Here is a 24,909-nt window from a genome sequence, read left to right on the forward strand (position 1 = left end):
CCTTCTTCTTCTTCTTCTATTTATTGTGTGCTGCTAGGTGCTCTCATGGGGTTCCCTAGGGATGCATGCGCAAAAATCCTCCTCTCCACACCGTCTTGAGCTAAGCTGAAAGCAACGGTATTGTCTCTGATATGTATAAATTGTCTCCTCACAAAGACCTGCCTATTGAACATCTTTGGAAAGCTGAGCTGAGAGATCATTCAGAGTGGGAATGGATTCATATCTGGTCAAACATCGTGCTTTCATCCAGGAATCCCAATCGCCAAATGATTCATTATAAAATAATCCATCAAGCCTATATCCCAAACGGCTACATCAAATGAAACTAAAAGACACTAAATATTGCGATATCAGTCCAGACAATACTGTAGGCACTTTTCTCTACATGGTGTGGCAATGCGCAGGTTCATCTCTGGGAAAATGCAGCAAATAAACTGTCCAATATGATTGGTAGAGCCCTGCACAACAAGGCTTCTTTCGTTAGACACTTCAAAATTAAATGTATCAATTAGTAATCGCTGGATATTATTAGCTTTACAGCTGATAAAAAGATGGTTGTTTCCCACTGGTAATCAGTGCAGCCTCTGACTGTAAGGGAATGGCTCCTATCATACAGAGACATAATTCAGCTCAAGCTCTCTGCCGCCCAAATTCATGGAGCAAGGACTGAAAACATATCTTGCTGGTCTAATTTGTGAACTAAAATGGTACTTTGCGAGACAACAATTTACATCTAATATCCTTTGCCCTTAAACTGTGAGACAAATTGAGAGAGTTCATTACATAACCATATGTACCAAACTAATCTGTACTGTACATACTGTAGCTATTATGTATATACTGCCATTTATGTGGTTGTCTTTGACGGATAAAATCTGCACCACCTTTGTACTGTGGAACATATTGTTATTGCGTATCTCTATATATTGGGGGAATCTGGAAATGATTGGGTTTTTTTAAGTTTGTTTTAATGTAATTATTATTGTTATTTTTTTATTTAAGGGATGGATTTATATGTGTATTAAACTAAATTATATATATATTTAATCAATATGCCCATCTCAAGGGTAATGGACTTGTGGGAGAAAAAGGAGGGGGGAAAAAATTAGTGTGCATAATTGTAAACTATATAGAAATTTGAGTGTCACCAACCACACATTAATAAAAAAGTTGATTACAAAAAAATTTTAAAAATTAAATCGCTGATGACAGCTGATTACATTAGAGCTGCACTCAGACGTGAAGGACAGATACTTGCCACTAACAAATTTAAACGTAACTAAAAGCACACAGCTGCTAACACACACGCCTTACGACAAGAAGACAAAGACGGCCCCACACTTTGAAAACCCCTGGCATTTGTTGTGTTTTACAACTGCTAAATATTGTATAATTAGACCCATTGTTAAAATGACCTGCATGTCTTACCTCCTCAGATGTTCTCCTCCTATCAGGTAGAACCAGGGTGTTAGCATGACTTCCAGGGACTATAGTAGATCCAATACTCATCCTGGGTCCAACCAACATGTAGCGTTTATCTCCTGATCTGTACTGGATGCTGTGACACAGTGTCCCATCATAGTTTGGCTCCTGCAGATATTTAGAAGTATAGTCTGTGGATTTGGAGCACTGCATTGCAATCAGCACGATGATGCTGATGACAAAAAGCAGTGAAACTGCTCCCAGAGTGATCATCAGGTAAAAAGTCACATCACTGTCTTCATCATCTTTAGCTGCACTTTGAACATCAGAGGCTGCAAAAGCCTCTTTGGGCTCCACCACTTTGACCATCACAGTAGCTGTTGCTGACAGTGACACGTTGCCATTGTCTTTGACCAGTATGAGCAGTTTGTGCTCAGCCTCGTCTGTCTCTGTGAATGAGCGAAGTGTTCTGATCTGTCCTGTATAGCGGTCCAAACCAAACAGACTGTGGTCACTCACTTCCTGCAGTGAGAAGAGCAGCCAGCCGTTATATCCTATATCAGCGTCATAGGCTCGGACTTTGGTCACCAAGTGTCCTGCGTGGACATTGCGGGGAATCTCCTGCACACCTTCAGCAGAGCCGTTGGAGCTGACTGGATACAGGATGACTGGAGCGTTGTCGTTCTGATCCAGAATGAACACGTGGACTGTGACGTTGCTGCTCAGTGACGGAGTTCCAGAATCTGTGGCAACAACTTGGAACTGGAACGTTTTCACAGCCTCAAAGTCAAAACTCTTCAGAGCAACAATGTCTCCAGTTTCTGAGTTTATGTTTATAAATGACGTCAACTTATTTCTTTCTGCTCCGTCTCTGGATAAATGATAGGAGATGTGTGCATTTTCATTCTCATCACGATCAAACGCTTTCACAATAAACACAGAGTCTCCTGGATTATTTCCTTCCCTCATATAAAAAGTGTACGGACTCTGTGCAAACTCTGGACTGTTATCATTAACATCTGATATAATCACAGATATAGTTTTTTCAGATGATAATTGGGGCTGACCTGCATCTTTGGCTGTTATTGTCAGATCATACTCTGACTTCTTCTCTCTATCCAGAGGGGATTTGGTCACTAAAGAAAAAGTTTTATCTTTTAGTGACGGTGATAAAGTAAAAGGAACGTCATTATCAAGAGAACAAAAAACTTTTCCATTAAGACCAGAATCTAAGTCATTAACACTAATCAGAGCAACAGTAGTTCCTGGTCTGGAATCTTCAGGAATTGAACTAGAAAAAGAGGTAACCTCGATCTCAGGCACATTATCATTAACATCAAGTATTTTAATAATGACACTTTTATCTGATGTAAGAGGGGCGGCGCCTTTATCTGAAGCTTGTATTTCTATTTCATATTCATCATTTTCTTCATAATCTATTAAACCTTTTACTGTTATTTCACCAGTTAAATGATTGATATCAAATAATCTTAAAATGTTTTGATTCAAGCTCTTTGTGAACAAATAAAGTATCTCTCCGTTCTGACCATCATCTAAATCCGTAGCATTAACCTGGATCACTGTGGTACCTATCGGTGAATTCTCCCTGAGGGTGACAGAATAGCTATCTTTAGAGAAAACAGGTGCGTTATCATTTACATCCAAAACGTTAACATTAATATTCATATTACTGGACTTTGGAGGCTTACCCCCGTCTAAAGCAGTCAGTGTTAACGTATAGCTGGCTTCAGTCTCCCTATCTAAAGCTTTTTGAACTACAAGAATAGGTATTTTACCATCACCACGTTTTGCTTTAACTTCTAAGCGGAAATGTTGATTTTGGCTCAGTTTGTATTGCTGCACTGAAAACGGGCCACTGTCTGGGTCTCTGGCGGGTTTCAGCTGAAATCGTACTCCAGGTAAAACAGACTCAGAGATGTCCAGTGTATTTAAATCTTCTGGGAAAGTGGGCGAATGATCATTAATATCAATCACTTCCACTTCAACATAATGGACCTCCAGTGGGTTTTCTAGCACCGTTTTTAAGCTGATCAAACACGTACTGCTGTGCGCGCACACTTCCTCACGGTCAATCTTACGGCTCACGTACAGATTGCCATCGTTGATATTCACACGGAACAGGGGCTCTGCTTCCCCAGAAACAACACGATACTTCCTTTCTTTCAACGTGTGTTTGTCTGATCCCAGATCTTTAGCAACATTTCCAACCACCGTTCCTTCACTAACCTCCTCGGAGATCGAGTACCGTAACTGTGCCGAAGCAGCGCTCCATAGAAGCGCCGTCAGGACGCACGGAGCCAACAATCCGCTCCGCGGTCGGACATTCTGCTTTCTTTGTTCCATGGTCAAACCCAGAAATCCTCAGTGATCCATCACAATGATCTCCCACGCGTTGTAAAAACAGACGACTCCTCAAACTGTTGGTCAAAAATGGCCCAAAATATGATGTCGACCAGGATTCATTAAAACCACCCGTTACAGACCTTCTCTTTGTGAGGGAGAAATGCTGTAAAGAGGAGTAACCACAAAGCCATGACGACAACACCCGCGTGCACCAATACTGCAATATTGTGCTGACACCATGCGACCATATTGCAATACATACAGTATCTGTGCACTATAAAGCTTGTTATTAAGGACTAATGAAATAAAGTGTTCTCTTTTTATAAACTCAAAAGTTATATGGTTTACAAAATGCTGACGACCACACCTTCACCTCCATATAAAACAACTAAAGAATCACAAAAAAACAAATATATTACTTAATATTAATGTTAATAGTTTAAATAATAATAAAAAAAGAAACTGTTTAAACTCATGGTATTTGCCATAATATTGTACATACTGTATGTTTCTCGACTTATTAAATTCAGTAGGAATTACATTTTTGACGTCATCTGCTTCATCGTCATAAATATACAATAATTTCAGCACCATGTCATTAACAGCTGTCTATTCAATTTTTTGGCAGAATGGTCTTTGGTTTGGTTTATATCATAATATCCACATTCTGCACAACCTTATGCATTATACTCTCCCCCTGAAGCATAATCACATTAAAAAAAACATGTAACTCGTTCAAATACAATACAGAGCCTGCAGATAAATGTCTATGTATTGTAGCAAGAAACCATCATATTTCAAAATAACAACCACAATAAGGGCACCAAAAAAATTAATTGGATTTCTCAAATACACCTTTAAAGTAACAGAGCGTTTACAATAATTGCTTAGATTTATACAGCGTTTTTTTAAGGAGACTCAAAGCGTTTAGAGAAACCATAATTCATTCATGCCAGTCACTCACATCAGTCATACAGGTGGTGGTAAGCTACAATGTAGCCACAGCTGCCCTGGGGCTTACTGACAGAAGCGTAGCTGCCATTTTGCGCCTATAGGGCCCCTCTGACCACCACTAACATTCATGCACAATACATACACATTCATACAAGGCAATGTGTGCCTTGCTCAAGGACACAACGACAATGACCCCCAGCCTTTTGGTTTCTGGACAACCACCACTGAGCCACGGTCAACCCAATTAACTCCATATATTATTCAGCAACACAACACAATATTTTTTGGAAAAAATAAATGTCTAGAAGCAAAAACGACTGAAATCAAACTACTTCACATTTTCATTTCAAACAATACATTTTAACTGTGAAATAAAATGAAGCAAAATTTAGAAAAAAAAAACTTTTTGTATGAAAATATGATTAATTACATTAATAATCATCAACAATTATTATTTTAATGATAATGAATTACTATTAGACATTTTATAATAAGTATGAAGTATTATTACTCATTTGATAATAATTTGTATAATATATAGTCATGGCCTGTGCATGTGTGCGTGTGTGTGAAAAAAACATTTTTAAAGCTAAACTTAGTGTTAATAAAAAAGTTAACATGCATGATCTGATTCTTTGGAACCAAGAACACAGATCCTCTTTGATCAGGTTTTTATATATTATCTTTGTATTTTGGCTTACACCTCTGGGATATAGTTTAGCACTGACCTCAGTTTCTACAAATGACTTGGGTTTATTCAAGTTTATATTTCCAAGGAGAAGAAGTTTATAGATATCTGCTTCTTTGTAAATTAAATAATGTATTAATTTAATAGAAGCACTTTCAACAAATACAAAACATTTGTTGTTGTTGAGCAAAATACATTTGCTGGACCTGAGTTAAATATGTTCCATTCATAGCACGACTGAATGAACAGAGATTCAGCAACAACAACAAAAAATTGCGATTAAATCAGAAAAATCATGCGATTTTAATAGTTTGAATGGACAATCATAAACATACCAAGTAGAAAGTGAATAAAGTATTTGAGAACTCTCACTAAGTTTCAAAAGTACATACATATTCTCCAAAAACATTGATGCGTCACCAAACAAGTACAGTAGAGCCAGGGACGCTAACTAACACTGCTTAAACAACTCCCAGTGAGTGAGTTTGAAAATGTCAATATTTAAAATTGCAAATTGAACACAGTTGTTTGGAATTACGTGTGCTTACCTCCTCAGATGTTCTCCTCCTATCAGGTAGAACCAGTGTGTTAGCATGACTTCCAGGGACTATAGTAGATCCAATACTCATCCTGGGTCCAACCAACATGTAGCGTTTATCTCCTGATCTGTACTGGATGCTGTGACACAGTGTCCCATCATAGTTTGGCTCCTGCAGATATTTAGAAGTATAGTCTGTGGATTTGGAGCACTGCATTGCAATCAGCACGATGATGCTGATGACAAACAGCAGTGAAACTGCTCCCAGAGTGATCATCAGGTAAAAAGTCACATCACTGTCTTCATCATCCTTAGCTGCACTTTGAACATCAGAGGCTGCAAAAGCCTCTTTGGGCTCCACCACTTTGACCATCACAGTAGCTGTTGCTGACAGTGACACGTTGCCATTGTCTTTGACCAGTATGAGCAGTTTGTGCTCAGCCTCGTCTGTCTCTGTGAATGAGCGAAGTGTTCTGATCTGTCCTGTATAGCGGTCCAAACCAAACAGACTGTGGTCACTCACTTCCTGCAGTGAGAAGAGCAGCCAGCCGTTATATCCTATATCAGCGTCATAGGCTCGGACTTTGGTCACCAAGTGTCCTGCGTGGACATTACGGGGAATCTCCTCCACGCCTTCAGCAGAGCCGTTGGAGCTGACTGGATACAGGATGACTGGAGCGTTGTCGTTCTGATCCAGAATGAACACGTGGACTGTGACGTTGCTGCTCAGTGACGGAGTTCCAGAATCTGTGGCAACAACTTGGAACTGGAACGTTTTCACAGCCTCAAAGTCAAAACTCTTCAGAGCAACAATGTCTCCAGTTTCTGAATTTATGTTTAGAAATGACGTCAACTTATTTGTTTCTGCTCCGTCTCTGAATAAATGATAGGAGATGTGTGCGTTTTCATTCTCGTCATGATCAAACGCTTTCACAATAAACACAGAGTCTCCTGGATTATTTCCTTCCCACATATAAAAAGTGTACGGACTCTGTGCAAACTCTGGACTGTTATCATTAACATCTGATATAATCACAGATATTGTTTTTTCAGATGATAATTGGGGCTGACCTGCATCTTTGGCTGTTATTATCAGATCATACTCAGACTTCTTCTCTCTATCCAGAGGGGATTTGGTCACTAAAGAAAAAGTTTTGTCTTTTAGTGACGGTGATAAAGTGAATGGGACATTGTCATTTAATGTACAAATAACTTTTCCATTAGGACCAGAGTCCAAGTCATTGACACTAATAAGAGCCACAGTAGTTCCTGGTCTGGAATCTTCAGGAATTGACCTTGAAAAGGATGTTACTTCTATCTCAGGTGCGTTGTCGTTCACGTCCACAATCTTAATGGTGACGCTTTTTTCTGTGGTTAGAGGTGCAATACCCTGATCTGAAGCTTCAATTTCAATCTCATATTTATTTTTTTCTTCATAATCAATTCGGCCTTTAACAGTTATGTCTCCAGTTAATAGATCAATATCGAAAAGGTTCAATATATTGTGATTTATACTGTTGCTAAAGGAATAAGTCACATCCCCGTTTGCACCATCATCCAAATCTGTTGCATTCACTTGCAGGACTGTTGTTCCTATTGGAGCATTTTCTTTTAGTGTTACTGAATAAATGTCTTTAGAAAAAAACGGTGCATTATCATTAATGTCCAAAACCTTGACTTCAATATTCATGCTGCCAGATTTTGGGGGTTTACCACCATCATTTGCAGTCAGAATGAAATAGTGACTTTTTGAGGTTTCTCTGTCTAAAGGTTTTTGTAAAATAATTATGGGAATTTTACCATCATCTCCTTTATCTTTAACCTCCAAACGAAAGTGTTCATTTTGGCTTAGTTTGTACTGCTGCACAGAAAAATGACCGCTATCCGGATCACGGGCTGGTTTTAGTTGAAATCGCGCTCCAGGTAAAGCGGACTCTGAAATCTCCAGGAGTTTCTCCTTCTCTGGGAACTCAGGAGAATGATCATTAATGTCCACAACTTCCACTTCGATGTAGTGAACCTCCAGTGGATTTTCCAGCACCGTTTTAAGGTTGATCACACACGCACTGCTTTGCGCGCACACCTGCTCACGGTCAATCTTGCGGCTCACAGACAGAACTCCGTCATTGTGACTGACACGGAAAAGAGGCTCCGCGTCCCCGGACACAATGCGATACTTCCTGCCTTTCAGCGAGCTTTTATCTATTCCCAGATCCTTCGCTATATTCCCAACCACCGTTCCCTCACTAACCTCTTCGGGGATGGAATATCTTGATTGCGCAGATGCAACGCTCCACAACAGCATCACAGACAGATATCCCCGCACCCGCCGTGCTTTGCGTCCTCTTTGTTCCATGGTTGATCCCAAAAACATCAGATATTCACCCAAAAAGCAGCATTTAAGATCCAAAAACATGCGACTTTCCGGAGCATCCCTGTCCTGTTTACTCTGATGTGAATGTTATTAACAGCTATGGTTAAGGCATCACAAAGACAGCCACACCACAAAGGCTGGAGCCTGTGCTGAAGAGAACATGTAGTCCGGAGGTGGAACCACAAAGCAATGACGTCGACATGCGAGTGCTGTTTAAGTCTGATATTACACTGACACCATGCGACCATTATACTTCCTGTAAATGAGTACTGTGAACATGGACTTGCTTTTTATTTTCTTTAGAAATAAATGAATAAATGAATAAATAAATGAATAAATGAATAAATGAATAAATAAATAAATGAATAAAGATATTTATTTTTTACCTAAAAGTAACAAGCTGTAAATGATCAGCTGTGCATATACTTCCAGTGCAATGTTAAAGTGATCATATATATATAAACTGATAAAAAAAAAACACTAATATTGCAAAAAGCTACAGTATATACCTGTATGTATTTCAAGTTCAAAAGTCTAAATACACAATAAGAAAATGTGCTGTCTGGTTATTCGCTAAGACAACATCAAATGCAGAACTGAGACAATCAGGAAAATGTTCAAACGTTTTGAGCCCAGTGTCACTTTGGATTATGTCATCAAATGGATACAACCTGTTAGCTGGTGTATTTCCTGATAATGCTGTCTAATTAAAGAGAAAACCATGTTTAACCAATTCTTGACTAATTTGTACATATACCTATGATTTCCGTTCATCATATAAAATAAAAAAAACAAAAAAACAAGACTGTCGAATCAACAGTAGTTAATCAATCAATTCATCTTTTTTGAATTTTACTATCTGTTCAATAATTTATCATTATTATTCTTTAACTTACTTTATTCCAGCATGCAAGTATTGTCTTCCTAAAGCACCCGTGTTTCATTTTTCAGTCAAATTCTTTAAAATAGAAAAATAATTGAAGAAAAAAAGGAAAATAGAATCTGAAAGAATAGTTTGGTAAAATTATGTCCACAAACTGTTGATAATGTAAAAGCTTCTCTACAAAAACACGGGCTCAACTTTTCTGTTCTCAATTTACATGAAATCACAAAAGACTGGGCTCTCCTTGAGCTCAACGAAACAACGCAATAATAATAATTCTTAATAATAAACATCATAGAAGGTCCACTTACAGAGGCAAGGAGGGTATTTCATTAAACCCAGCTCAGGGCTTAATGACAGGTTCATCCTGAGAGTCAGTTAAACCGGGATCTAACTAAAACAGCCATTTCATCAAAGCACAAAAACCTCAGTTCCCATGGTGATGAAGTCTGTGCTGCAAACCTGCTCCAGGCCAGGTCTAAGCAGCAGGCTTAGTTTACCTGCTGCTTAAACCACGTGATCCTGTTTAGAGTTGTCATTTCATTACGACTTATTGCATTGTTATTATTTTAAATGCTGACAGGTGTAAAAACCACAGTACACTCAGCAAAACCACATACAGTATATAAGTGTCTAATCATACGTGCTTCAGTTGTTCCCGATAAACGCATGAAATAGCACCAACTTTAACCATTTAATGCTTTTAAAATGTTTAAACCACAAAAAACTTATTAAACGAGTCCGTCATTTTTTCTCTCTTCTTCTCACTCGATGCTCAAAAACGACCGATGTCTCGTCTTCTTCGTCTCAGCATTTGTCTCAATAGATTGTTTTCACGACGCGTCATCACCGTGTCATCAAACCGGAAGTCGCCATCTTGGAGGTACTCGGCAGGTAAACAAAGCAGATCCCAAACGTCGAACAAAAGAAAATGCTGAATTATTGCCGTGTTTTTGGCTGTACCAATCAGTCAGACCGTGAAAAACATTTGGAGTTTTATAGTTTGTCAAAATGATTACAAATCAGGGAGAACAATGTCAAAAGTTATTAGAGGAAAGGAGGTGCTCGTAATTAGCAAAGTTATAGACCAGGATCTACGAGGCAAACATCTGGACAACATCTGAATTTGTTCGGCCCATTTCTTGTCAGGTAAGTGAATTGTTGATAGCATCGGCTCTTAACTATTTTTCTAGTGTGATGATAATAATATAATTAATATCAAGCTACTGCATGTGGCATTATTGACTTAATTAATATAATCACATTTAATAGCTTGCTGTATACCGTAGCAACACAGTTCTTAAAAAGTAGAGCTAAAACGTGCTAAATTTGTCATTGTATTCCAGGTAAAAGGTCTGACCTTTATCAAAAGAATGACCCAGAATGGGTTAGGGTTAAAACCAGGTAGTTGACAATATCAGGATACGATACGAAGACTCTCCGGGTCATCATTGATCCAAGACGAGGGAGTCAACTCATATGGATCTGCACTACCAATATACCATGATTTTTTCAAATATCATGCCCTTTATTGCGTACCAAGTCCTTCCCTGTATGCCTTTGCATTTTGAGGAGCATTTCTCTGGTTTTGGACATTTATCCATCGCAGTGTTTACATCCGTGTGCCTCCAATATGGCCGCGGATCCGGGTTACTGCCCAGAATGTAACGTAGGTGAAAACCCTCTGTTGCCTTTTTACTCAGAGTAAAAGCTGCAACGTATGCATCCTTATGTCTCTGATCAATCTGTGATCGACCACGTGGCTCAGCTGACGACATCTGTTGACAAGCATTTAACCTAAAGAGCGCCAGTGGCTGAACTGCTGCTTTTCAAGCTGAAAAGTTTGATGAAATAAAAATGGAAAAAGCCAATGTCCAGAGGCAGCTGGTAAACCAGGCTTTAACCCGTAAACCTGGTTCTTTTAAGCGCACTTTGATGAAACACCCACCAAGTGTTGAGCCAGGTATGGGGGATATAGGCTTGTATCTAATTTGTGCTAAACAAACAAACAAACAAACAAACATAAATATAAACAACAGAGCCAAACAGTCACAAATCTGCCACACAAAACCAAAAAAAGAGGTTCTCTGCAAAAACGGCTATGTCCATGAATCTGTATAGAGGTTTATCAAGTACTTGGAAAAAAAACTAAGTAGAAGTAACATAACTGAAAATGACTATAATAAAAGTTGGTCACTGAGAGCTATTACGTAAATAGCTTAAATTAAATGTATTTGTATTAAAAGTATGTCTAAAAGTAAACCACAAAGACAGTGTATTTAAAAAAATAAATAAATCATAGATCCCTCTTTTATTAGCGCAAATGAAGTATAACAATTGTGATATGCCAGCGCCGGGACACTCAAAATCTACTAGTCATGTACTTAAGGTACCTTAATTCTCAGCTAACATCACCTTCAAATAATGAACCACACACACAAGCCAAACTGCAGGGGAAAAAAAATTGCTTCAATGCCATAAATGAAAATATGTAGCAGTTTGTAACTGGGATGATATCAAAGCAGGAATATAATACAGAGAGAAAAGCTCTTTAAATAAATGACTGACACACCTCTTTAGATGCCTTGTGTATCATTATGAAAAAACTTACAAAGCTTTCAAAAAAGAAAAAGAAATGTAAAACAACACACTACAACAACCAAATAAAATGAACACTAAAAAAGATGCACAGCTGGTGAAATCTGTTCTGAATGTTTCAGCACTACCACAAATATTAAAAAGCTTAACAATGGCTGCATCACTCGTGGTGCTCAATTTTTCAATCCAGCTAAATGTAACTACTGAACTTTCACGAAGCTGTAATACCAACTTGTCAGATTTCTGAATATAATACTTTGGTTTTGCACATTTGGCAAATATATGCTTTCAAGAGGAAAAAGTTAATTCCTAAAAAGAGAACTTGGTAGTTTTCTTACCTCCTCAGATGTTCTCCTCCTATCAGGTAGAACCAGAGTGTTAGCATGACTTCCAGGGACTATAGTAGATCCAATACTCATCCTGGGTCCAACCAACATGTAGCGTTTATCTCCTGATCTGTACTGGATGCTGTGACACAGTGTCCCATCATAGTTTGGCTCCTGCAGATATTTAGAAGTATAGTCTGTGGATTTGGAGCACTGCATTGCAATCAGCACGATGATGCTGATGACAAAAAGCAGTGAAACTGCTCCCAGAGTGATCATCAGGTAAAAAGTCACATCACTGTCTTCATCATCTTTAGCTGCACTTTGAACATCAGAGGCTGCAAAAGCCTCTTTGGGCTCCACCACTTTGACCATCACAGTAGCTGTTGCTGACAGTGACACGTTGCCATTGTCTTTGACCAGTATGAGCAGTTTGTGCTCAGCCTCGTCTGTCTCTGTGAATGAGCGAAGTGTTCTGATCTGTCCTGTATAGCGGTCCAATCCAAACAGACTGTGGTCACTCACTTCCTGCAGTGAGAAGAGCAGCCAGCCGTTATATCCTATATCAGCGTCATAGGCTCGGACTTTGGTCACCAAGTGTCCTGCGTGGACATTGCGGGGAATCTCCTCAACACCTTCAGCAGAGCCGTTGGAGCTGACTGGATACAGGATGACTGGAGCGTTGTCGTTCTGATCCAGAATGAACACGTGGACTGTGACGTTGCTGCTCAGTGACGGAGTTCCAGAATCTGTGGCAACAACTTGGAACTGGAACGTTTTCACTGCCTCAAAGTCAAAACTCTTCAGAGCAACAATGTCTCCAGTTTCTGAATTTATGTTTAGAAATGAAGACAACATACTTTTTTTGCTTCCATCTCTTAAAATATGATACGATATAAGTGCATTATCGCCCTCATCCCGATCATAAGCTTTGACTGAAAACACAGGTGCATCTGACTCATTTGCTTCAGTGATGTAAAATATATACGGGTTAAATACAAACTCAGGACTATTGTCATTCACGTCTGACACTTCTACATGCACAGTTTTCTCTGACATTAATGGAGGTTGACCAGCATCTTTAGCAGTTATTGTCAAATCATAGTGTGACACTCGCTCTTTGTCAAGAGGGGCTTTGGTTACCAATGAAAACATTTTATCCTTTAGTGATGGGGATAAGGTAAATGGGGCATCTTCTTTCAAAGTGCAAATCACATTTCCATTTAACCCAGAGTCTAGGTCGTTGACACTGATAAGGGCAACTGTTGTTCCAAGTCTGGAATTTTCAGGAATCGAGCTGGAAAATGATGTTATTTCAATCTCAGGTGCGTTATCATTAACATCAGCTATTTTAATATTGACGCTTTTCTCTGATGTTAGAGGAACTGGGCCTTTGTCAGATGCTTGGATTTCTAATTCATATTCCTCATTCTTTTCATAATCAATTACACCTTTGACAGTTATCTCTCCTGTTAAAGCGTTAATATTGAAAAGTTGCACAATCTTTCGATTCATACTGTTGCTAAACGAGTATACCACATCTCCATTAGGACCCTCATCTAAATCCGTTGCATTTACTTGTGCCACAATTGTGCCAACGGGTGCGTTTTCAGTAAGTGTGACTGATAACATCTCTTTTTGGAAAACAGGTGGGTTATCATTTGTATCAAGAACGCTTACAATGATGCTCATACTGCCAGATTTGGGTGGTTTGCCTCCATCCAGGGCAGTCAGTATTAAAACATGCTTTCCTACAGTTTCCCTGTCTAAAGATTTTTGAATAATCAAAACCGGTACTTTTCCATCACCACGTTTTTCCTTTACTTCCAAACGGAAATGATCGTTCTGGCTCAGTTTGTATTGCTGCACGGAAAACTGGCCACTGTCTGGATCCTGTGCTGGTGAGAGCTGAAATCGGGCTCCTGGTAGTACTGTTTCAGGCATTTCTAATATTTTCTTCTGCTCAGGGAACAATGGTGCATGATCATTAATATCAAGGATTTCCACTTCAACATAATGGATCTCCAGCGGATTTTCAAGAATGGTTTTCAGATTTATCACACACGCACTGCTCAGCTCGCACTCTGCCTCTCTGTCTATTTTGCGGCGCACGGACAAAGTGCCGTCGTTTGGATTCACACGGAAAAGGGGGTCTGCATCACTGGAGGAAACAATCCGATACTTTCTATTTATTAGAGTGCCTTTGTCTAATCCCAAGTCTTTAGCCACATTTCCAACTACAGTTCCCTCATTTACCTCCTCGGTGATGGAGTATCTTAATTGGGCTGATGCTGCTGTCCATAGAAGCACTGTAACGCATCCAAGAAAAAAACCTCCCCTCGTTCCAGGCTGGCGTTGTCTTTGTTCCATGTCTGATAACGACGTGTTCAATAATCCATGATAAAAGACAGCAGCTGGGTTGTAAAATTCCAAGTATGCAATTGTAAACTAAAAATGTCCAATGCAAAACGCAAGAAACGGGTCTTTTATTTAAAAAAAATATATATATATGTAGACACGATCCCGTCAGCGTCAGAATGACAAACCCAGGAGGTGGAACCGTGACATGATGACGAAGAGCAAAGCCCACTGCTGGTTTTTAATATTGTACTGACACCATGTGTCCGTTAGGGACGCTGCAGAAACTATTAGTTTAATCCAAAAATAAATTACTCAGCCATTCTTTTTAGATCAATATATAGATGTTGTTGCTGTTTTTTTTGTTTTTTTCTTTTTATGGAAAATAAATGTATCTTCATTTTTATTTGAAATGAATATTTTAACTATTGAAAACATATTACATTCATAATCAGCTAAAACATTGATAGAGTATTTGAATATTTCCTATTTAAAAATGAATTATTCAAAATGAAAGGTACAGATGGGAGAAAAAACTATGGCAAACAGAAGATTAGAAAATTGCAGTGAAAAAGGAAATATCTGTAGTAATATTCTTTTAATATTATGCAACAAATCTTCATCAATTCATATTCTCTGACAGGAAATGCAAAAATATCACGTCCATTGTAGTAATGACTAATAAAAGCAAAAATTAGAGTTTCACACAACCCCAAAGCCAAACAGAGCTTGATCAAAATTAAGTTTTCATGAAAATCATATTAAAACAGAGCTAACAACTGATGTGTAACCAGTGTAACCGGTCATTTAACCATGAACTATAGATAATAATTGCCTGTATTTGTGAGAAAAATGTACAAAAAGGATCCTTTCAAGTAACATGAATGTGAAATGGAAATGACTTTGCAGCATAATTTAATTAGTGAAAAAAAATTGTACGGTAAAAGTTTTGTTTTCATTTTTATTTTGTTTTTGTTTTTACCTTTGGAATTTTTAGGTTTATTCATTGAGCACAAATTAAAACAACATCTGTGCAAACATTTGAGCTAGTACAAAGCTCCACACCTGAGCATATTGAATATAAAACATGAAAATCACACTGTATGACAAGAAGCAGGAAGCAACAAAGTCACAGCAGTTTAGATTATTATCCAGTGGAAAGAAAAAAATATAATCTTTAGAAGAATAGATTATATAGGGAAGTTGAGACATTGAGACTCGTCAAGAAGCTAGAAAACTGGTTTTAAAACATAATGATTGATAGTTTATTTAGAGAGTAGGTGTTCCATGAAATGATTTTTAAAGGCAGTACAAGAACATATTGACCTGAGAGATAGGTGTATTTCATTCTAAAGCTTAGAGCCTTCAAGGGTGATGTTAAATTGGTGTTGAGTTGTTCTAGAATGGTAAGAGCACACTATTATTACTGTGTGAATTAAAAAAAGGTTAATTTTGAAAACACATGAAGGGAAAAGCTCTCTATAAGTGTAAAAAAAAGACTGTCATACCTCTTCAGATGTCCTGTGTATCACTATGTAAAAACTTATAACGCTTTGTAACAAAGAAAAGTAAAACAACCCACTTCAACCACTGAATAAAATGAATACTGAAGTAAGAAGATGCACGGTCGCTGAAATCTGTATATGTTTCAGCACCACCACAAAAAAGAAAAAGCTCAACAATGACTGCATCACTCATGGTTATTCTTGATTGTTCATTCCAGCTAATAGTAACTACTGTAATTTTACTAAGCCAAACCAACTTGTCAGAATTTTACAGCAAAAAGTGAACATTTTCTATATATACCGGTAATACTTGGGTTTTGCACATTTGGTAAAAGTGATTTTAAGCAGATAAAGTAAAAAAAAATTAAAGGAGACCTTGGTAGTTGTCTTACCTCCTCAGATGTTCTCCTCCTATCAGGTAGAACCAGTGTGTTAGCATGACTTCCAGGGACTATAGTAGATCCAATACTCATCCTGGGTCCAACCAACATGTAGCGTTTATCTCCTGATCTGTACTGGATGCTGTGACACAGTGTCCCATCATAGTTTGGCTCCTGCAGATATTTAGAAGTATAGTCTGTGGATTTGGAGCACTGCATTGCAATCAGCACGATGATGCTGATGACAAAAAGCAGTGAAACTGCTCCCAGAGTGATCATCAGGTAAAAAGTCACATCACTGTCTTCATCATCTTTAGCTGCACTTTGAACATCAGAGGCTGCAAAAGCCTCTTTGGGCTCCACCACTTTGACCATCACAGTAGCTGTTGCTGACAGTGACACGTTGCCATTGTCTTTGACCAGTATGAGCAGTTTGTGCTCAGCCTCGTCTGTCTCTGTGAATGAGCGAAGTGTTCTGATCTGTCCTGTATAGCGGTCCAAACCAAACAGACTGTGGTCACTCACTTCCTGCAGTGAGAAGAGCAGCCAGCCGTTATATCCTATATCAGCGTCATAGGCTCGGACTTTGGTCACCAAGTGTCCTGCGTGGACATTGCGAGGAATCTCCTCAACACCTTCAGCAGAGCCGTTGGAGCTAACTGGATACAGGATGACTGGAGCGTTGTCGTTCTGATCCAGAATGAACACGTGGACTGTGACGTTGCTGCTCAGTGATGGAGTTCCAGAATCTGTGGCAACAACTTGGAACTGGAACGTTTTCACAGCCTCAAAGTCAAAACTCTTCATAGCAACAATGTCTCCAGTTTCTGAATTTATGTTTAGGAATGACGTCAACTTATTTCCATCAATTTGTCGTAAAATATGATAAGAAATAATGGCATTATCACCTTCATCACGGTCAGTGGCTTTCACTGAAAACACAGTTGCTCCTGGGCTATTATTCTCAACTATATAAAATGTATAAGGGCTCAATAAAAATTGTGGACGGTTATCATTTACATCAGACACTACAACGCTTATAGTTCTCTCTGTTAAATATGAGCGTTCACCTGAATCTTTTGCAACAATTGTTACATCATATTTTGAAACTGTTTCCCTGTCCAACTGTGACGTGGTCACAACAGCGTACATGTTGTCTTGTAATGAAGGAGATAATGTAAAAGGAAAGTCTTGTTTAATTGTGCAAATAACTTTACCATTGATTCCAGAGTCTAAATCAGTCACACTGATAAGCGCTACTGTAGATCCTATTTTTGAATCTTCACTTATTGAGCTTGAAAATGACGTCACATCTATCTCAGGTGCATTGTCATTCACATCAATAACAGATATAATTACAATTTTATCTGTTGTTAGTGGAACTTGTCCTTTATCTGAAGCTTGAATGTCTAATTCATAACTGCTGCTTTTCTCAAAATCTAATTTACCTTTCACTTTGATTTCCCCAGTGTTTTCATCTATACTAAAGAGTTTCATTAATTTTGAATCCACATCTTTTCCAAATAAATATATTATTTCACTGTTAGCTCCCTGATCCAAATCAGTTGCATTTACCTGAATGACTACTGTGTCCACAGGGACATTTTCTTTAACTGTAACAGAGTAAGACTCCTTTGTGAACACAGGTGAGTTATCATTAACATCCAGAACGTCAATAATTATATTTATATCACCTGATTTGGCGGGTTTACCTCCATCAATAGCCGTCAGACGCAGTTTAAGCTGTCGCACTGTTTCTCTATCCAACTGTTTCTGCAGAACTAAAATCGGCATCTTCCGATCCTCACCTCTGTCCTTCACTTCCACTCTGAAATGATCATTATGGCTCAGTTTATAGTGCTGAACACCGAGCAGGCCTACGTCTGGATCCTGCGCAGCTTGGAGTTGAAAACGCGCTCCAGGAGAAGCGGACTCGGAAATTTCAAGCCTTTTTTCTTTTTCTGGAAAAACAGGCGCATGGTCATTGATATCTAATATTTCCACTGTTACATAATGGATCTCTAGTGGGTTTTCTAGTACGGTCTTTAAATTAATCAAACACGGGGTTGTGCGTTCGCACGCCTCCTCCCTGTCTATTCTTTGTTTCAAATACAGGACCCCGTCATTCTGATTGACCTCGAACAGGGGCTCAGATGAGCCTGCCACAACGCGATATCCTCTGTTTCTGAGAGCATTCCTGTCCAATCCCAAATCTTTAGCTATATTTCCGACAACAGTTCCCTCTTGAACCTCTTCAGATATGGAATACCTGATTTGTGCCAAAGCTCCGCTCCACAAAATGTCCCAAAGCAGCATGAAAGCAAGCCACCACCGCGCCTCGCTCCGTCTTCTTTGTTCCATGATTGAACACAAAACAGTCCATTGACGTGTTGTGGTTTTAAATCCAGTCGATAAGAGCCGACCAAAACCGACACAAAACGTGTGTGGAAAGAAGCTGCAGAGCTTGGTGTACAATCCTGACCGTAGGAAGCGATGTGATGCAGAAATGATTAAAAAAAAAAGGCAGGCGCTCTGTTCAATAGAAGCAAATGACGTAAAAACACCTCGTACAATCCTATAAACAAAACCTACACTGACACCAAGTGTCCAAATATATTACCACAAGGGGGAGTAATCATTTAAAATAGTTTAAAAAGTATTCATTCATATATAAAATATTTATAATCGACTGAATGTTGCTAAGCATATTAAATAATTTGTGCCTATCACAATCCTTTAGAAAAAACACAAACACAAAAAGGCTAATGGACCACAACACCATATAGAAATCAAAGCACTGCATATTAAACAGGGTTTAGTATCAGCTCAAATAAAATACACCTACGCAATATACAAATAATTTAGGACCAAAAGTCTAAAGATTCATGCAGTTTATACCTCATACAGCAACGTTTGGAAAGGAAAAGCTTTGCAGAAGTTTGAAATGGTTATTATTATTAATAATAATATTAACAATAAAAACAATAACAACAACAACAACAACAACAACAACAACAACAACAACAACAACAACAACAACAACAACAACAACAACAACAATAATAATAATAATAATAATAATAATAATAATAATAATAATAATGCATTGGATTTTATTTAGTGCTTTTAATTGACACTCAAAGTGCTTTACTTTGATGTGCATTATTCGTTCATTCCGCACAGTGATGGTAAGCTACAGTTTGAGCCACAGCTGCCCTGGGGCAGACTGACAAAAGCGAGGCTGCCATAGTGCGCCATCGGCCTTTCCGACCACCACCACCAACACTCACACATCACATTCATACTAGACAATGTGGGTGAAGTGTCTCATCTAAGGACACAAAGAAACTGCTTCTCAAGCAAAAACAAGTAACACTGCAGAATATGTTGCGCATTGACTTAAAAATAAAAAAATAAACGCTTGAAGGTTTCAGCACCAAGGACAGCGACAGTCTGGTCTCAAGCTCTCAGACACGTTTAGTGAATATCCTGTGCACAAAAACTGTAATTACATTAAAATACTTAATTATTGAAATGTTTATGAAATTTCAAGTAACCCATAAAAAATATCATTTTGTTTTAATTTAAACTAAGAACCTTTAGGGAAAAATTGTAGAAACTGAACTCAAAGTGTGCTATGTGTTAAGAGCAGAGATGGTTTAATGATAGTCAATGTACACAGGTTATCTTAAAATATCTGATTTTATGTATTTTTAAAATATATATATATATATATATATATATATATATATATATATATATATATATACATATATATATATATATATATATATATATATACATATATATATTTCTATGGAAGTCCATTCCCAACAATAAAAAAAAAACGCAGGAAAAATAAAACAATAATAGTAAAAAAAAATAAAAAAATACAAGTCATAATTATGAGATGCTAAGTCATAATTATAAGACACCATCTCATAATTATGCCTTTGGTGACTGTGTTCACACTCACGTTCAAGCTGTTTTTGAAACACTGACTCTCACAGGAAATGTGCATGTTTTAACACCCCACAGGAATCTAAAAGTGAGCTTCATGAGGGTTATGTGTACTTGTGCATGACAACGCAGTGAAATAATGTGAACTGTGTTTCTATAAAATCAGTCACATCAGTTGATGCACTGTCAGTAATTTTCCTGGCCATCCAACATTTTTGGTGCATTTGTCTGTCGCCGTGTTGCCTGTCAGACATTTGCAACTGATGGAAAATAAAGGTCTATAAAGGTCTATAAATGCTGCCACTTGAGTTTCATCTGTCTTACTTCATTTCTTCCACTGTTGGTTGATCTGTAGCTTTCTCTCCAGGGTGTGGAGGCTGATTCTGATTTAAGGAGATTCCTCATAAACAACTCCAATTTGAAAGTGATGACTTCATCGATGATGAGTCATCGTAAAGATTTTTCTCAGCCCCTTCCAACTAGCTTTGGCGCATCACATGGAAGACCATTTGGAACTTTAAGACAGTATCTCCAAATTAATACTTAGCATTACATAATTTTGAGATACTATCTCATATATATGATTTAGTATGTCAGGATGTTAATTTGTCATTGTTTTTTTTTACTGGCAGGAATGGGCTTCCATACATTTCAGCCCCAATGAGTGGAGATAAATGTTTTTGTTTAATTTTCTTTAATAATGTTACACACCTTTAAAAGACTATTTAATGTAATTAACTTGATTGAGAATGCACAAAGAAAGGCACTAATGAACAGATGGTTTGCAAAATGATCTTACCTCCTCAGATGTTCTCCTCCTATCAGGTAGAACCAGTGTGTTAGCATGACTTCCAGGGACTATAGTAGATCCAATACTCATCCTGGGTCCAACCAACATGTAGCGTTTATCTCCTGATCTGTACTGGATGCTGTGACACAGTGTCCCATCATAGTTTGGCTCCTGCAGATATTTAGAAGTATAGTCTGTGGATTTGGAGCACTGCATTGCAATCAGCACGATGATGCTGATGACAAAAAGCAGTGAAACTGCTCCCAGAGTGATCATCAGGTAAAAAGTCACATCACTGTCTTCATCATCTTTAGCTGCACTTTGAACATCAGAGGCTGCAAAAGCCTCTTTGGGCTCCACCACTTTGACCATCACAGTAGCTGTTGCTGACAGTGACACGTTGCCATTGTCTTTGACCAGTATGAGCAGTTTGTGCTCAGCCTCGTCTGTCTCTGTGAATGAGCGAAGTGTTCTGATCTGTCCTGTATAGCGGTCCAAACCAAACAGACTGTGGTCACTCACTTCCTGCAGTGAGAAGAGCAGCCAGCCGTTATATCCTATATCAGCGTCATAGGCTCGGACTTTGGTCACCAAGTGTCCTGCGTGGACATTGCGGGGAATCTCCTGCACACCTTCAGCAGAGCCGTTGGAGCTGACTGGATACAGGATGACTGGAGCGTTGTCGTTCTGATCCAGAATGAACACGTGGACTGTGACGTTGCTGCTCAGTGATGGAGTTCCAGAATCTGTGGCAACAACTTGGAACTGGAACGTTTTCACAGCCTCAAAGTCAAAACTCTTCAGAGCTGAGATTTCTCCAGTTTCTGAGTTTATGTTTAGAAAAGACAATATATCTGGACCTCCTCCTCTTGCTATATTATATAAAATAACAGCATTTTCATTCACATCATTGTCTTTAGCGCTCAGTGAAAATATAGACTTTCCAGCAATGTTATTTTCTAACAAATAAAACTTTAGAGGACTCTCTGAGAACTGTGGTCTGTTGTCGTTTACATCTGATATATGAATGATCAGATTTCTGACAGTAGACAATGGAGGCTCACCACAGTCTGTAGCTTTCACTGATATTTCATAATAAGTCACCTGCTCTCGATCCAAGAATCCCTTCGTAACAACTGAAAATGTATTTTCCTTATATGAAGGTTTTAACTCAAAAGGAACATTTTCAGTCAAACTTGAAATAATTTTACCATTAACCCCTGAGTCTTTATCAGATACACTGATTAGTGAAATCACAGTCCCAGGCTTTGAATCCTCAGGCACTGTTTTTGACAATGATGTGACTTCTATTTCTGGTGCATTATCATTAATATCTTTTATTTTTACAATTACTCTGCAACGGCTTGTTAATGGAGGAGAGCCTTTATCTGAAGCCTGCACATCGAGCCTGTACATGTCTGAATCTTCATAATCCAACGGCTCTTTTAATGTTATTTTTCCATTTAAACTGTCTAATTCAAATTTATCATAAACCTTACGTGCTAATGTTTTACTTAGACTGTATTTTATTTCTCCGTTTATCCCTTCATCTGGATCTACTGCTGACAGTTGTGCAATAATTGTACCAACTGAAACATTTTCGAATATTTGTATAATATATGTATCCTGGCTAAATTTTGGAGGATTGTCATTCGTATCAAGAACAGTAATAGAAATATTAAGTGTTCCTGATCTTGGGGGTTTTCCTCCATCAATAGCTGTTACAAGAAGCTGGTGTTTATTCTTTTGTTCCCTGTCTAAGGACTTCTTCAGCACTAAAAATGGGATTTTTTCCTCATCACTTGGACTCATCTCTATATCAAAGAGATCATTTGTTGTTATGGTATAAGTACGAACAGTGTTTATCCCACTATCTGGATCACGTGCATTGTGGAGTTCAAATCTGGTCCCGGGAGTCGCATGCTCAAATATTTGAAATGCTTGTTCCTTTTCAGAAAAAACAGGAGAATTATCATTTATATCTGTAATTTCTACAATAACATAATGGATTTCCAACGGATTTTCGACTAGGATTTTAAGCTCTATTGTACATGCGCCATTGCCGTGACACATTTCCTCTCTGTCAATTTTTTTACGAACCTGCAAGGCACCATTGTCCGGGTTCACGTCAAAATAAGCGTCCTTGGATCCCGACACAACACGCAACCGTCTGTCCATCAGGGAGCTTTTATCCAGACCGAGATCCTTTGCAACATTTCCAACAGATGCCCCCTCTCTCATCTCCTCAGGGATAGAATATCGCAGTTCAGCCGTCGCCTCTCGTCCAAAAATCAGCATCAGACAAAGCTGGAACACAAGCCAGAGGTGTCCGCTCCATCCTCTCTGCTTTTCTCTCCCCATTCTTCTTAAAGCGCTCATTTACTCACAAGATCATCACCTGCTCCGTTCAACGCTGACCATCCGACCATCTACAGATGCTGTTTAGGAAACACGACTGTCTCCCTTTACGCGTCCGTCCTCAGCTCGCAAACAAAGGGTGGTTTTAAAGGGGAGGAACCCTTACCCAGCAATAAATGATATAACACTGACGCCAAGTGGACTCAGTCTAGCAGCTTTCTCATTTCAATGAAGATAAATACAAGTTAAGATCACATAAAATAAGATTAACTTGCAAAGCGATCAAAAATAAGGTCGAGACATTTTGTTATTGATTTTTCTAACCCCAATTACTTTTTTTCTTAAACAAAACAATAAATATAAGCTTTATTGGTCTAAATGTATTGTTAAAAGGTAAATACAAAAGTAGTACATTTTTTTAATGATTTGCAGCACAATGTTGGTAATCCTTCCACTTAGCACATAGCAGGACTTTAAATGTGTTCAAATAAGTGAATCTTTCAAAAACATTCAATCAAAAGCAGGTGTGTAACTGCATGATATAACTTTTCCTTGTCAAAATTGTTAATTCTAAATAAAAAAAAAAATAATTAAAATAAAAAAAGCGCCGAATAATCTTTTTTGAAAATCAATGAATTGAATGAGGTTGGTTTAAAAAAAAAAAACAAAATTATAAAAAATGTTATAGCATAATAAAAGTATCAGCCTTTCTCGACTGACTCCAAAACGGATAGTATAAAATATGCTGGCATAACTTGTCACTAATCCTGGCTACTCAGTATTTGTAATTCAGTATAACAAACATGATCAAAAAGTAATTCTTGAAAAGAAAAAAAAAAAAGAAAAAAAGAAATTCTTGATTTCAAAATGGGGCCAAGAGCCAAAAAAAAAAAAAAAAAAAAAAAGGTTGGAAAACACTAGCTATGACACTGAAATCTGGTATAGATATTATATTAAGCAGTGACTTTCTTTTTAATCGCGACCAGTCACAGCCGGTAAATTCGGACCCAGATGCAGGACTCAGGTAGACACAGAGTTGTGGTGAAGTAGTCTTTAGTCTAATAAACATGTAACAATTAAAGGTACAGGACAGGCACACGAGGACTATAAGGTGAGGGTCCCAGCGCATTCTTATGGGGTCCAATAAACCCGCACAGGCTGAGGAATTCCTGCAGCACTCTCCCGTGTGCGTCACGCCTGTGACATCCTGATTGTATAAGGTATTGGTGTCAGTGCGCATGCGCTCATCCACCCTTAAAGCAAAGCAAAAACCACGCTGCGCTCACAACAAGCACAATACTGACCGACAACGAAGTCAAACCACAGCCTCACAACAACGACAAACCGACACAGACGCGCATCACGAGCGGACTTAAAAAAGATAACTGATGTCACGAGCGGTCGCAGAAAG

The 24,909-nt window shown here is 38.3% G+C and overlaps 5 protein-coding genes across 7 annotated transcripts in view; all 5 read right to left on the reverse strand.

Moving 5' to 3' along the window:
• Nucleotides 1-24,909, reverse strand: part of LOC114470587 (protocadherin alpha-C2-like) — a 171,065-nt gene that overhangs the window by 136,545 nt on the left and 9,611 nt on the right. Inside the window, exon 1 of one of the 3 annotated variants that reach the window (XM_028458845.1) lies at nt 12,160-14,557. The exons of the other annotated variants lie outside the window; for them this stretch is intronic. Within the exon in view, the coding sequence (XP_028314646.1) occupies nt 12,160-14,517 (2,358 nt within the window). The 5' untranslated portion in view covers nt 14,518-14,557. Of the gene's footprint in view, nt 1-12,159; nt 14,558-24,909 lie in introns of those variants that run through there. 3 annotated transcript variants of the gene reach the window in all.
• LOC114471495 (protocadherin alpha-3-like) lies at nt 750-3,930 on the reverse strand. Its single transcript, XM_028460335.1, has 2 exons — nt 1,374-3,930; nt 750-754 (listed from the first exon to the last, which is right to left on the reverse strand). Exons 1-2 carry the CDS (start codon nt 3,784-3,786, stop codon nt 750-752), a joined length of 2,418 nt encoding a protein of 805 aa, XP_028316136.1. The 5' UTR covers nt 3,787-3,930.
• Nucleotides 5,655-8,472, reverse strand: LOC114471496 (protocadherin alpha-8-like). Its single transcript, XM_028460336.1, has 2 exons — nt 5,967-8,472; nt 5,655-5,665 (listed from the first exon to the last, which is right to left on the reverse strand). Exons 1-2 carry the CDS (start codon nt 8,380-8,382, stop codon nt 5,655-5,657), a joined length of 2,427 nt encoding a protein of 808 aa, XP_028316137.1. The 5' UTR covers nt 8,383-8,472.
• LOC114471497 (protocadherin alpha-8-like) lies at nt 15,552-18,879 on the reverse strand. The gene is made up of 2 exons (XM_028460337.1): nt 16,386-18,879; nt 15,552-15,570 (listed from the first exon to the last, which is right to left on the reverse strand). The coding sequence occupies exons 1-2, from the start codon at nt 18,749-18,751 to the stop codon at nt 15,552-15,554; spliced, it is 2,385 nt and encodes a 794-aa protein (XP_028316138.1). The 5' UTR covers nt 18,752-18,879.
• On the reverse strand, nt 21,117-23,618 carry LOC114471499 (protocadherin alpha-8-like). The gene has a single exon (XM_028460338.1). It carries the CDS (start codon nt 23,517-23,519, stop codon nt 21,117-21,119), a length of 2,403 nt encoding a protein of 800 aa, XP_028316139.1. The 5' UTR covers nt 23,520-23,618.

Source organism: Gouania willdenowi, chromosome 10 (genome assembly GCF_900634775.1).
Source record: "Gouania willdenowi chromosome 10, fGouWil2.1, whole genome shotgun sequence".
Lineage (NCBI taxonomy): Eukaryota > Metazoa > Chordata > Actinopteri > Blenniiformes > Gobiesocidae > Gouania > Gouania willdenowi.

Excerpts from the sequence above, each read along its gene's own strand:
- LOC114471497 (XM_028460337.1), bottom strand. The coding sequence starts at position 18,751 with ATGGAACAAAGAAGACGGAGCGAGGCGCGGTGGTGGCTTGCTTTCATG.
- LOC114471495 (XM_028460335.1), bottom strand. The coding sequence starts at position 3,786 with ATGGAACAAAGAAAGCAGAATGTCCGACCGCGGAGCGGATTGTTGGCT.
- LOC114471499 (XM_028460338.1), bottom strand. The coding sequence starts at position 23,519 with ATGAGCGCTTTAAGAAGAATGGGGAGAGAAAAGCAGAGAGGATGGAGC.
- LOC114471496 (XM_028460336.1), bottom strand. The coding sequence starts at position 8,382 with ATGTTTTTGGATCTTAAATGCTGCTTTTTGGGTGAATATCTGATGTTT.